The sequence below is a fragment of the Sipha flava genome, unplaced genomic scaffold (assembly GCF_003268045.1).
Source record: "Sipha flava isolate LNK unplaced genomic scaffold, YSA_version1 334_pilon_pilon, whole genome shotgun sequence".
NCBI classification, from domain to species: Eukaryota; Metazoa; Arthropoda; class Insecta; order Hemiptera; family Aphididae; genus Sipha; species Sipha flava.
In genome coordinates this window covers 120,950-136,642 of record NW_020273025.1, presented here as the reverse complement: position 1 = coordinate 136,642, position 15,693 = coordinate 120,950, and the positions used below count along the sequence as shown (strand labels likewise).

Here is a 15,693-nt window from a genome sequence, read left to right as displayed (position 1 = left end):
TTTATATTTCTAAAGATGGTTGATATAGTAAAAGAACAAAATTTCTTAATAAAGTAAATTAAACTTTTAATGTTCTTATTTTTCCAAAAAAAATGACATCTAAAATTTAAAAATATCGAAAATTACACTAGAAATGTTATTAAAATATCTTTTAAAAACTAATAAATAATAAAAATTCGTTGAAATATCCGATTATATCAAAATTTAATTTTGTAATATTTATAAACTTTTTGATACTTTCCGGTAGATTTTTTTTGTCTATTTTTTTTTTTTTTTTTTTAAGAAAATCTCATAATGAATTTTGTCTCTAATTTTTAAGCCTTAAATATAAAAATTGAAAACTTTATAAATTTTTTTTTATGTATTATATTGTTTTATCAAAATTTAATATTTAAACGTTCGCAAGGCTTATTGTTTGATAGTTTCAACTCATAGTGTCTGATAAGAAGAATGAAGTGGCGTTGAATGTTGCATTTAAAAGACCAAAATATCAAAAAAGGATTTTGCATTCACTCTATTGTTTGTAACAGTCCTCTCTACTCGGTGGCCAAGCAATAGTTGTATTCTAAAATTGACCATATATTTGATCAATAAAGTGTTAAGAATCCACTCAGCTTTGATTTATAAAACCTAGCATAAAAGAAGCTTTATTTCGAATACTTACATAACTCTTATTAAATGATGCATCAAAGATTATATCTAGGTCTTTATTTTTATAGACACGAGTGAGTTCAGATTCATTTAAGTAGAAGTTATAAAGATATGGTGTTCGTATTTTCGAGAAGGTCTTTAGAAACATTTAAAGGTAATCTGTTCAGGTTAAACCAATCATAGAGGAAATTTATATCGTTGAGTGTTAGCAAGTATATAATGAATGTTTTCACATTCAGTCTGTTTTAATGGGATCCCAAGTAAACCTATTTGAAATGATAGGTGAAGGCAGGTGTATATGTATTTATTTTAATTATATTTTTTATTTTTTATTCTGCGATTAAAATGTTTACATTTTATACACATTACATATAACAATAAACTATATTTATACTAATTTAAGTACAAGTCATAATTCATAAATGATACTTCGAAGAAGTGATATGATTAATTTTATTTTTTTAATGTTTTTCCAGCATTTGAATTACAGTATTATTTTAATCGAGCTTATCAAGGACAATACTATGATATCGTACCTACACCTAAATTCGATTAAAACAGTAACACAGCTTACTATGTGACAACCCAGTATCCAGATTCCTGTTGAATACAAATCAATAACATACAAGTCACATATTAGGTATGAGGTATGTGTACATCCAACTTAACATTTAATGGAATTCTAATAAATTACTAGAATGCCTCAATATTCATCCGTTCATAATTTTTCATTTTGGCCCCAGGGATGTTTTTTTTTTGTTCGCTTTTCAATCAGATATGTTCTCGTCACATCATTAGCGTTCGCTGGTTCTTTTTTCTAATACGCATCGTAGGCAATATATACCAAATACATGTGCATTATACGTATATATTTGAATGGTAAAAACGTGAACACGTAGTTATGGAAACGTGAACATGAGGATATCGTTACAAGCATAGGCGCCGACTTTTATATTTTAGCACGGGGGCAAATAAAATATTTATACTATTGTTCATGAATATTATTCCAATTCTCTTTATTGGGTTCAGATAAATGAAAATAAAAATAAAAATTACATGAAATTATGAAAATACAATTTATTTTCTAACTTAATTACAATACATTACATTTTATGATGACAATTTTACAATCTAAAATTATATTTTTTTCAATTTAAAAGTATTTCTTCTTGTCATGCACTTATTTATGAACATATTTCCTATTTTGCTTAGGTCTAAAGATTCTGCTACTGTGTTATGGCAATTTAGAAGTGCCAGATCATTTAACCTGGTCTGCGTCATGGTACTTCTGGTATAAGTTTTTAACCTCCTCAACATAGAAAAAGATCGTTCGGTAGTACATGTAGTAACTGGTACTGTTAATATCAATTGTATGCATTTCCTGAGCTCTGTTAAATGAATGACTAAATACGATTTATTTTTAAAAATATTTAATATATCTGCGAATGATGAAACAATTAATCCTTGGCCTTTAATTATATCATGAAACATATCTCTATGAAGTTTTAGCTTATCAATATTTATATCATCCTTGTAAAATGTACATATTATTTCGGGAGATATTTTTGGATCAATTAAAAACATTTCCACATTACATAAAAATGATCGAATTTCAGAGTTAAATCTTAGTTGTAAGCCAGAAAGTATATGATCAATGATTTCTTTATATATTTGATTATATTTACTTTCAGGTGAAAATTCAAAGGACTTCGTTACTCCGTCTTCATATTTTTGAGGTTTTTTTCGTTTTCTAGATTCCTTTGGTGCATCTAATTTTAAATCTGACCATTCTTTCTTTGCAGATTTCCATAAAATGTGAAATGTATCTCTCAAATTTGAAATAGTATCTTCTAAAGTATTCAAAATTTGAACAGAAAGTTTAAAATCTAATGATTTACTTTGCAATACTGTATTTGTAGTCTCCATGTGTTTAAAAATACTTATCACTATTTTAAGCATTATATAAGTATCTGCAGTTTTTAATTGTTTGAAAAATCCATTTGCCTTTGAATCTGCATCATTGTGTTCAGTTTTTGAAAAATCTGACAAAAATGTCAATAGCTCATTGTAGTTATCCATAACAGAGCACAGAGAAGTATATCGTAACGTCCATCTAGTAGGACAAAATGGTCTTAGAGATGTCATATTTTCGTCTTTTTGATTCGTTTTAAACCAAGATAGTCTCTTAGGTGATTGTTTAATAAATGTAATTAATTCTCTTATAAAATTTAGTACATCTCTAGCATTTTTTACATTTCGCATACTATCTTGGGTAACAAGATTTAAAGAATGAGCTTGACAGTGAACAAACAATGCTCTTGGTTCAATTTCTTTTATTCTAGCTTGTAATCCTTTATGAATTCCAGAAACATTGCTAGCACCATCAAAACATTGTCCTCTAATATTATAAAAATCTAATTCCAATCTACACAAAATATCTTTCAGAATTTTGAAAAGAGTATCAGAATCTGTTTTAGGCGTTTCGTAAAAACCCATAAAATATTCTTCGATTTCCAACGATTCTTTGTCCACTGTTCTTAAACAAAACGAAATTTGTTCTTTGACAGTAATATCACTAGTTTCGTCTAATAAAATGGCATAAAATGTGTTTTCTTTAATTTGTTTGATAATATTTCTAATGACTTCTAATGACAGCATGCTAAGAATTTCATTAATTATATCGTGAGAAATCCACTTATATTTTGTTCTACCTAACCAGTTATTCAATTCAGTCGAATCTTCCGATCGAAGTTTTAATAACTGATTTAAATTTGCAGATTCGTCTGTATGCCCTCTTAATGCTAAGCCTTGTTTTGCCAAAAAAAATACTGAAGATATTATTTTATCAAGAGCTAATCTAGATTCTTCCATAGACTTTTTATGACTATCCGATATTTGTGCATATATATTTGCATTTCTTTTAATAAAAGAGTTTTTAACTACATTAGTTTTGTGCAATTCTGAATTTTCGTGCATATTAAACCTTTCAACAGCTTTTTTCCAGTTATTAAAACCCTCGGAAATAAATACAGAAACATTATTATTACTATTATTACTCATGGATCTACACAATTTGCAAAAAGCTTTATCATCGATTTTATTATGTTCTAACCAGTCGTATTTATTTAACCAAGATGCTAAAAATTTTCTTTGTTTTGAAACATCTTTGGAGGACGAATTATTTCCACAGTCAATTTGATTATCACAATTTAAATTTATGTTAGAAGTGGAAGTAGATGAAGATAAACTATTATCAGAATTAATAAGGCTATTAGAATCAGAATTGTTTTTCGGAATAGTTTTTTTTTGTACATACTTCCACATAGACATAATGAATTATTTTGTGTCTGAATTACTTATTTGGTATGCCCTTCAAAAGTTAAATAATTTTTAACTCATATATTAAATAATATGGTCTATAAAGAAAATATAAATTACCTTAGTGACTTCAATCTGCGAATAAAGCACGTATGCTTCGTATGGATAACGACAGTAAAATGATCAACTACTGAACTACATAATGTAATACTCAGTATTCAGTTATCAGTACTGTATAAATGTAGAATAGTCAATATAATTTAGAAGAAATGAAAATACCATAGTATAGGTTATAAATAATTCCAACTAAAGATATTGTTATTAAGTTTCAGTTTGTGCATGTGTATAAAGTACATATATAGTTATCACACAAGTCTTTCGTCATTACCGTGACTATTAGGCATTTCTAATTGGAGCTATATACATTATACATATATATATATATAAATGTACTTATACGTTATCTATAATTTGTGGTATCTTATGAGTTATGTTCAGCTATTTTTAGTTAATTTGTCCTTTTGATAAACAATTTCATATCGATATCGAAATTCAATAGCTTATAATAATAAGTAATAACCAAATAATTTTTTTCACAAAAGCGAAGTGCTGTTTCTACGTTTAACCACCCATTAAAATCGAAGAACGGGGGCAACGCCCACGTTAAAATTAAAGTACAGGGGCAATTGCCCCCGTTGCCCCCGTGTAGTCGGCGCCTATGGTTACAAGTCAGAGTACCGTTATCCATCCGATAAATTGTAACGCGGTCGAAGCCATTAAAACCCTTTTGTTTTGTTAAGATGACAGCTACATCGGCACCGCGGTGCTCTTGCCGCCGGGCCATTTGCCACCGCCAACGCGCCAACTCCACCACCACCGGTCCTGCGTTGTTGTTGCTTATCTACCGGACCAATGCAGTCGTTAGACGACCTCGTTTCGAATAACAATAGATTTTTTGGAATCCTAACGGCATCATTAACCGTGCATTTTGTCCGCGTAATAACTTTTAATGATCCCGTTTATAGTGTAACCTACTCCTGCGCCGGCGATATGGCCGTCCTGCGGGGTACCCGCAAAGTATTGTATATTATTGCATCGAGACGTGCACAGCAACGGCGGAATGCGAAATATACCCGAAGCGATACCGTTGACAATTGTTCGTGAACGCTGTGGCGGTTGCTGCAGCAAGTTTTTCGTCGCATACATTTATTTTGTACGAATGATTGGGAAAAAATAACTACAATATTGGATTTGTCATTTCATTATATTATTTTTTATCAATTCGTTTTCTCGTGTTTATAGAGCTACGTCTATCGTTATATAGGTTTTTAGTTTTTTGCGATAAGTCTTTTAATTTTATTTATACTAGTAACACAACACGTCTCTCTTGGCTTTCGCTTAATTGGATGAAGGGAAAAAATAAAAAATAAAAATCTCGTATGTGTAATAAATAAATATGATATTTACTATAAATACTTATGATTCATACATATATTAACTGTACGTATACTACACTATGTTGGCAATTGAATTACAAGTCTTCTGATAAGTATTAAAAATCAAAGCAATTGAATTTCTCAAACTAATACTTACACAGTTAGTTGAATATTTCCATTTGATAGAGTTAAAAATAATAATTGGACTTTAATTAATTTTAATTTTGTTTTTATGTCACTTTTGTATAAAGGCTAAGAATATATATTTAAAACCAACAATTTAATGGATAATTTGGTATCAACACGATTTTTTAAATTTTCATAATTACGCCTAATATTCATAAAAATTGAATAATAATAATTAAGTTGGAACCATAAAAATAATGAATTTGATAAAATGGTGTGATTATTTTTATTATTATTATTATTATTATTATTTATTTATTTATTATTATTTATTTGTTAAAAGCATCTAGTAGTACCTAATAAACACAAAAATACTTATACATTTTTAAAATAAAATTTAATAAAATATGGTACTATCCTTTACACCCATAAATATTATAATAATCGCGTCAAACGTAGGTATAAGATAAAACGTCGGAATCGCATTAAAAAAATTGGTTTGAATCCCTTTATTATTTATTACTGTCTACATTGTTCAAGAAATGTCTTTATTTTATATCCTACTATTATTTTTCTACACGTGGTCAGTTTCATCCCAGGACTTATCTCTCAGACGATTTATTTCTGTATGTCATGTGCATAATGAAAATAGCAAGATGAATTTTTATAACAATTTGTTACATCCGATCGGTGTAAATATGTTACGATCCTTCCGCAAAATTTGTTACTTTATCAACCTTAGTTTATTGCAAAATAAATTAACTGATAAAATATGTCTATAAGAGTGATGTATGTATAAATATAGAAGTATAAATGTATGATATATTATACGTATATATATATATATATTTTCGTGAACTTTATGTTTACATTTATTAATTTTATTAATTAGTAATAAATTCTAATTGCAACAGAAAGTATTGGATTACGTGACTAGTATCAATTATACTAATGCACAACGCCGGATGTAAAAATTCTTTTATTAGTGGTTATAGACTGCATTTATAATGAAATAAGTAAAAGGTTTTGTTTAGGGAAAATGTATCGATATGCATACTGACCTCCTTGCATATCATTAATTATAAATAATTTGGATTTTCGAGACTCTTATAACCATACCCATTAATAAAAATTTAGTTGAGTTCGTTAAGATATTTCTGTCTGCAGCAAAATTGTAATTTCAACTTTTCCCGAGACTCATGGCTACGTGGCCGCGTACTTTTTTCGAGTCTAATAAGTATAAAATTTTAATTAAATTATAAATATTCGAGAGGAAATAAATACTGCTACATAGTTGTTTCATATTAATGATTTTCCTTTGATGAATAAATCAATTATAAAACAATAATGTAAAAAAAAAGTATTGTAGTTTTCTATTGTGTAGCTTTTTAGTGTTAATTAAACGAGGTTTATTTTCAACTTGCTTCGTTAATAATAAACTATTAATCAGGTACTTAAAACTGTCTCTCATTTTAATTCAAATTGAGATTTTAAAATCAATAAACACAGATCATTTATACAAGATATAATGTTAAATGTTTAATGATTATAATGCCAATAAAAGTAAAATGATGTATTTCTATTTTGTTATGAGGAAAACATAATCAGTAAAATATCTTGCTAAATTAATTTGTTATCATATAATCATTGTGAGGTATATTCCTTCTTCAGCTCAAAATCTAAAAATATACAAAAAAATATTTAAATTTTAAATTGTAATTTAGTATGTTAGACGACATTAAGCATATATTTTAATATTATAGATACAACTGTATGCAAATGCAAGTATTAAGCTTAGGCGATATCTTGTTAAGTAAAAATAATTTGTGCACGATAAATGCTACTGAGGAGCTTAAGTACTTTTCTTCCTTTCTCAGTTAGTTCCCCTTTTTAGAGTATTCAACAACCGCTAGAAATTGCCATTTACACTGAGTGATTTGCTGTTGAAAACAATTTCCCGCTTTTGGCACATAAGGGTCAAATTCTTTATGAGAGGCTTTAAACGGTAAACGGTCCTGTAAACGTGACACTCTATGTGATATGTCCAAATGGCAATCGGTATAAAATTTAATTATGAGTATAAAATAAAATAGAAAATATGATTACATTTAACATTTAATTTTTGTTATTTATACAACTAATATTAAGATCAGTGATATTCAGATCCGGAATCTTTACCCAAAAATGTAATCGAACTATGGATTAATTATAATAATAAAAAATCGACAAACTACTTGTTCTAAGGGTTATAAATCTATGTAATAGTAACAGTTTATATTTTTAAATTTATATTATTTTTTTAACATTAAGTTTAAAAATTAAAATGTTTTATTGCCGTGTGCAAAGATACGAAATTTTAGTTATTATATAAATTACACATAAATATACTCGTACATAAAAGTTTTCAACTTTGTACTTAATGGTGTAGTAAATACAATTATGCAGGTAATTAAACGGATCGAAATAATTCTGTTAACACTGTTAACAACCAATTTAATATATGTTCTACAACTCGTAAGAAATAATTGAAATATTTTTTACTCTTGTCATCGGAAAAATGTGTATAAATTATTAAATAATTATGAATTATTCCAAATTAAATTCCTAATAAGGTCTATTCGTGTTATGCTCATTGTGATTATATATATTTTAAACTAACAGTTATACTTAATATTAATGGAAAAATCTTTAAAAAACTTAATAGATATTCAAATAGGTACTTACTATAATAATCAGATTATTATGATAATGTGAATCATAACAATTGAAATTCAATTTATGCATCATACTTTCAATTTAAAGTTAAATTAATTCATATAGATGACATACTATTATAGCCGAATCCATTTATTTGAAAGTTAAATTTAACTTAAAACTTAATCACAGGAATGATATAGTCCCCACCTATCTAAGTACGAAGTTTTGTTTAAAACAATAACTATTAATATTCTAAATGTAAAGACATGTTCTTGTAGCTCTTTGCTTTAGTAAATATAATTATGTTATGTTATCTTCAATCTATGTTTCAAATTTCATGAAATGTTATGAAACATTTACAATTCTCTTTTTACCATGAACCGCACAAGAGAGATCATGAATATACACAAAACTTTTGTTAGACGCATTGAATCATTATATAATTTTAATATTATTATCTTGGCATGTCTTTTGTATACATATTTATTTAAATATAACTCAGCGTTATTCTATAAGACTCAAATATAATAAAATAATTATAATTATGATTAATAGTTGACTGTATTGAAAAGTATTTTGAATACATTTTCATTCATATAATTTAACCTATTTGCAAATAAAACCCGGGATCATGTACGTGATTTTTAATTATGTTTGGATATCCTTTATGAATTGATACAAAATATGATTTATTTAATATAAGTGCAAATAACTAAATTAACATTTAACTTTACATATAAATTAAACTATTTTAATTCGAATTTTTTTTATTTTATATATTATACCAATAAAAATAAAAATAAAGTAAAAACAATTATAAAAATTCTAACTGAAAATTATATTTTGGACGAAAATTAGCAAGATAAAATTAAAATTAATAAAAATAATAGCAAAAGCATAAATAATAATTTAATTAATATTCGGCTTATATAAATATTTTTTTATAATTTAAAACAATTTGACTTGTCCACTTATCGACGAAAACGGTTTTTTAAATTTGGCGAAGTCAATTAAAAGTCACTCTGAGGAGACGGTTTTTGGTATTCTACTGCACATTTTTTTTTAAGAATATATAGGTATTTGATATTCAATCTAATGTAATACTGCATACAATTTGAACTCATTTGTGCAACAAAACTTACTGATTATAATTTAAAAAAAAAAATCTGTCTCCGTTTATACTGAGTTGTAATTGAACTGTACAAATTATCAACAATTAAAATTATTCTTCTACTTCTTCATCAGCTTGTCAGCCCATTAAGGGCTATCGCTGCCATCATAAAACCTCTCCACTTATCTCTGATATATACGCTTTTAAAGATCGAGTTATTTTTTTTTATATATTTGGTGTCTTGAACCACGACATCCACTCATCTGGTCTTTTCCTATCGGACGTTTTTTATTTATTTTATTAACTAGCACTTCTTTCATTACTTGTCCGTTCGCTCTCCAGACATGACCAAACCATTCTAGGCTTTTGCATTTTATATAAAATCGAATAACTTGCTTGTGGTATAGTTCCTATACTTCTTAATTTTTTTCCATATCGTATAACTCTGCGTTATACCTTGGGCCATATATATTCCTTAGCACTTTCCTTTCAAAGGTGAGTAGACGTTTGCTATTTCCTTCAGTCGGTGACCAAGTTTCGCTTACTTATATGACTATTGACTGTAAATAGCTGTGGTACAATAGGGTCTTAGAGTTACGTAATAGTAGTTTAGATTTAAGAAGTTTCATTATAATATAGTAGCATTGATTACTGCATGTTATTCAATCGTTAATTTCATCATGCAAAAATCACAAAGTGTTGTCACTGTTTATGTTAACATCTAGGTATTTAAATATCTCAACTTTCTTAAATCTATAATCATCTACTATTATAAGGTCTATGGCTGAGCTTTTTTTTTTGCTATTATTTCATATTTTGTAATTTCTTCATTTACACACAGGCCTATAGTTTTACTTTTTCTCAATAGTTTAGACGTAGTATTTATGACTTCATTTCTTGTCTCCTCCATTACTATAATGTCATCAGCGTACGCCAGAACTACCCGTTCCCCACATAATTCCATTTTTCGGCTATCCCAAATTTCTCTCATCACATTAACTAACGCCAAGGGCTGCCTAGTACTTCTAAAGCTTTACATAATTTGTTCCTATCAACACTGTCATAAGCTTGTTTATAGTCTATATATATATAAGGTGCAACTCTTTATCAAATTCATAGTACTTAGTCATTATCTGCCTCAGTGTAAAAATATGATCCAATGTCGATTTGTCATTCGCAAAGCCACTTTCTCAACAATTTAATTAACATATGGATTAATCCTATCATGAGGTTGACGCTCAATCCCCAACTTGGAGAACCAGACCACAACGACTCTTTCAAGTCGTTGTGGTGGTTATTGCAGTACATCTTGCAATGTACTGGGTGATGGAGACGCCACAATCTCTACGCCAACAATTAACATTATTATCTTATAATATTTGAAATTGACATTATTGGTATAGTTTAAATGTTCAGAGTGTACAGATATTAAATTTTCTAACGACATTCAAAAGTACCAATGAGAATGACGAAAAAAAATAAAAAAAATATAATTACGAGTATTTATAATTAAAAACCTATTATAGCTGAAATAAGGTTAAGTTTTTTAGGATTCATCCGTGAATAATTTAGGAACATGCAAATATAATAACAGTATATAAGTATTTATACAATTCAAAAGTACCCGTTATCGGTTGAATACATAATGCACTTTTCACTTATTAAAAAAAAAATCTAAATAGGTTCCAGCTGTAATTGCGATGTATTTTATATATATATATATATATATGTGTAGGAAGACCGCAATGGTATTTAATGACTGTATACTAGTGTGTACTATGTATGCGTGCGTATGAGTATATGTATGTGTATGTATAAGTGCATGTGCGTGTGTATGTATGTGTGTATATATGTGTGTGGGTGTGGTTTTAAATGATAATCTTTTTCTCCCAGGAAAAAAAGTATTCGCAGAAATTCGCTAGTTACTATTTTAGGATTTGCTACGAATTCGAATGTCCGATAAAATCCGTTTAAGCTTATAAATAAAGTTTTCTCTAATAAACTGTGGGACATGTTCAATCGTTTGGTACACAGTCGAAGAACCGTTAACTCTGGAAACTAATTTCCTGGTTCATTTCTTCCCGGCAGATTTTTATCAATTTCCCAGCACATGCATTCATAAAAATACAAGTTCCGTGCAACCAACAGTCGAATGGCCATATTTATTATTTATAGGTTTTTTCTCTTCGATTTGTAAGTTTAAGTATCCCAGCGAAAAGAAACTGCAACTATATATGCTATCAATGAAATCAGTCGATTGAAGATTTTAAAAGACGAAAGCTTAGATAGGATTATTATATCATAGTTAAATATATTTTTTCAAATGTGAAAATGATGTGATTTTGCTAGCATTGTTAAAATCCGTGATTACAAAAAAAAATTAAGATTGATATTTTATGGAAAGAAGACTGATAAATGCACTAAATAATTTATTTAAATTGTTACAATTTATACTTTTTAATTTTATTTTATAAATAGATTTCAATCTTATAATATGCCTTCTAACTTTAATTTACAATTATGATGATAATCACTTGCATCTTTTATTTTAAATAATGTAATATAATAAAATACATTATTATATATTACATCATATCATTGTATGTAATTGAGCTGTTAATTAATTTTTTTTTCTTTTCTACTAACTACTTTATTATAATATGTATATATATATATATATAGATAATATAACAGCATTAGCTATGTCTATGATTAATATGATTTAACCAACTGAAATAACATTGAATATCATTACAATACATATCGCAAGAGCCAGTGTTAATCTTTATCGATGGCTATTATTGGCTGTCATCTGTTTTGTGTTATAGATTAGGACATAACATCTGTGTACGTAATAATAGTTACCGCACATAGTACACTGAATATTAATTTCTGGCTCTAAAATGTGTATACATATACATTGTCCCATTATGAAGTAAAATTTATGATTGAAAAGGTATAGTGATGCTTACTAATACATGAACCGTGATGATTTTTATTTTAATATTTTAAATACCTACTGATAACTTGTGCTAGATTTATTTTATACAAATGCACATTTCTACGTATTTAACCAACAGTATATTTGATTTGAATATTCATAATTTCATAATTTGTTGATTCAAGTTTTTATTTATTGATTTTTTTTTTTTTTTTAAGAAATTTCTTATTAATTAGAAACTAAATGTTCTTCAATAGTTACTTATATTTAAAATAATAGAGTTATAAAAATTAAAAATGTATACTATAAAGTGACTACTGTTTTGATAAAAATATTTATTATTATTCATTCATGGTCTCATAGAAAGCACATATTATAGTATATGATTAACATACCAAGTAAAATCGCTCACGGTTGGTAGTATAATAATTACGATTTTTTATTACCAATGACTTAGTTCGTAAAAATAAATATCGAAACTCCCAAAAAAATATTCAATATTTTTCTTTGGTTTTTTTTTACATAATTTTACCTTTAATCTTATTTTTTTAAATATCAAATATTCTATTTAAAAAAAAAATCGTTATGAAACTTTCGGTATAGATTTACTACCTATATTTATTATTATTATTATTATTATTATTATATAGTAGATTATATTTGAATTGATTTAATTTGGCAATTTTTTGGTCTACGTCAATATTATTAACTGAAATGTATTTTTAATTTTATATTTTAATTACAAAAAAAAAAACAAGATTTATTGATTATTCGTTTTTCAAAAATTGAAATTCACTTAGAAAAATATCATATAAGAAATAATTTGTAAATGTCATTATAGCTTTATAAAAAATGTATTTAGAATATTGATAATGTAATATTTTATCACAATGTTAAATTTGTATTTAATTTCACTAAATAAAATAGTTTTTCAAAGAAATACCATAGTGTATACTTATCTGATATCTATAACAATAGATGGTAAATTCGAACTGTAACATACAAATTAAATTTATTATGATTCTTATTTTTCAAATCTCGAAGTTCTTTGTTTTAATAACTGTTTAAAAGACGCATATTTTTGTAATCATTTTTTTTTCGGTTTGCTATCTGTTTTATTAAATGTATATAAACAGTTTAATTATAAATAAATAATTCGTAAATGATCAATTGTTTGTTTTTAATAAATATAAGCATAAAATTAATATTAATTTAAATATTTTTCATTATACTTGTACTTAAATATATACCTATGTTATGTATTATGTATATTATATATAGAGTTCCTCTATAGCTTAATATTTATTGGTTCGGTTCGTTATGCAAATGATTTTTACTTTCTCAATTTGAATAAATAATGATAATCCGAAAACGGTTATAGGTACTTTTTCGCTTAAATATAATGCACTACGTATCAGTAAATTTCTTCGTACATATTTATTAATTACTATGTATTTATAGTGATTTCTGTCTAACATTCTATATCAAAATAATTTACGCAAAATAATTTAAACTACGAATTATATAAAAGTAAAAATCAATGTAAGACTGACCACGAACACATTGTAAAATAATCTAATAATAATAAGGAAGAAGCTGCGAATCGCAAAACTACAACATTCGAATGTGCCAATTGAGGAAAAAAGGTAACTAGTTGATGAAAACAATCAAATGAACAAAGGAGAAGCCGACGATGACACGATCAAGCAGCACGGGTTCAGTTCAGCGGCTGCATACTACTTGCGTCCCCCAAAAAGGTATATTTTTCAGGTAATAAATTTAACACCTAACTTGCGTCCCGTCTTGGGGACGCAACTCAACCGTATTATTCTTCTTACCTGCTATAATAGTCATGACCGAGATGCGTCCATAAATATTGTCTTACAATAATCATGAATGTGTAAATTGTCTATATGGTATAATATCTGCGACTATCGATAAATTAATATTATCAGCTATTATAGTGTTTCAATGTGATCAAAATTAATTATGTACCAAGACAATGTCCGGTTGTTGCCAAACAATTTCCAAATCGTATTTATAAAACTGAATGCTTTGAAAAACCAAGAGACCAGAGATCTCATTTGATAGATAGGTATATCGTATACTATAATCGATCAGAATAACACAAAGTATTTTGCACAGTGCTATACATTTTTCAGTACATGTTCACGCTTTCCGTTCTACAGTGTTCGTGGTGTCGAATTAAAATTATTATTATATTTTAATTTTAACGATTTAAAATGGAGAAAATGTTTAGCTCCTAATTGTGTGCGAAAAAATAATTCTATATAATTGACGAATATAAGTTCAGTTACCATAAAATGCTTGAAAATGAAGTACAAAAAAAATAAAAAATAAAAATATTGGATTGGCAAATTAATATAAAAATAAATCAGAAATAGGTTTATTTCTTAGAATTTGTTTTGGCCTCCAGAAATATTAAGTGACGTATTTGCCTATGAAATCATTCCAAACGTTCCGGCAAAATGTTTAGAATTTACTGACTACATATTAGATAATTATATACCTGAAAATGTTCAATTTCCTCCAAGTATGTAGGTACAATACTCGTCTAGTGTATAACGAATAACAAACGCACGTGAAGCATTTCATTCCAAATTAAATTAATCTTTTTACTGAAGCCATCCAAATATACATACATTTATACATATTTTAAAATCATTTCAAATTAATACTTATATGTTAATGAATAGCGAAAATACACCCAAAAAAGATTATAGAAAAAATATACCAAAAAATTGACTATTTAAATAAAAAAATAAAAAAATTTAGAGAAAAAACAATTTCTGTTTTATATATTTAAAAAACGTTTCACTCAAATTTCAGCCAATATTATTTTAAATAATAAAATAATAGTTTTATAATTTATCTAATTTTCTATTTTTTTTGAGTTTAAAATTTGATTTGTTTTTATTAATAATAATAAATATGTTTTTACATAATCTGTAAATAGTTCGTATAATTGTATTTATTTAAATATGATTAAAATTACTTGTAATAATTATTTTATGCTATGTTTATGACTTTTTTGTGCTGGGACGTAACATGGCTGTTTCAAAAGGTACTCTTGGACGCAAATAGGCTACGACTTTTTTGGTGGGACGCAAATTACTTACTGATAATAATCTCGGACGCAAGAAGTATGCACCTAATTCAGCATCAACTTCGGACGTACCCAGAACCATTCAGTACAGACACTCAGCTTATAATTGTCATTGCCATTTTAATCTTGTTTATGTTGATTTAATTAAAACTGTTAATAAATATCAGTAATACCGTAACTAGTATTCTTGATACGGTATTACTGATATTTAAATCAATAGACTAACTAGTATTCTTGATAGTCTATTTATTTAAGGCTACATAATAATAAAATTGCATTCAAAACA

The 15,693-nt window shown here is 26.9% G+C and overlaps 1 protein-coding gene across 1 annotated transcript in view; it reads right to left on the bottom strand.

The window, feature by feature from the left end:
- Positions 1-3,711, bottom strand: part of LOC112687189 (zinc finger MYM-type protein 1-like) — a 49,994-nt gene extending 46,283 nt beyond the window's left edge. The window contains exon 1 of the mRNA XM_025559764.1: positions 1,919-3,711. Coding sequence (XP_025415549.1) covers positions 1,919-3,711 — 1,793 coding nt within the window. The remainder of the gene's footprint in view (positions 1-1,918) is intronic.
- Between the last annotated feature and the right edge of the window lie 11,982 nt (positions 3,712-15,693).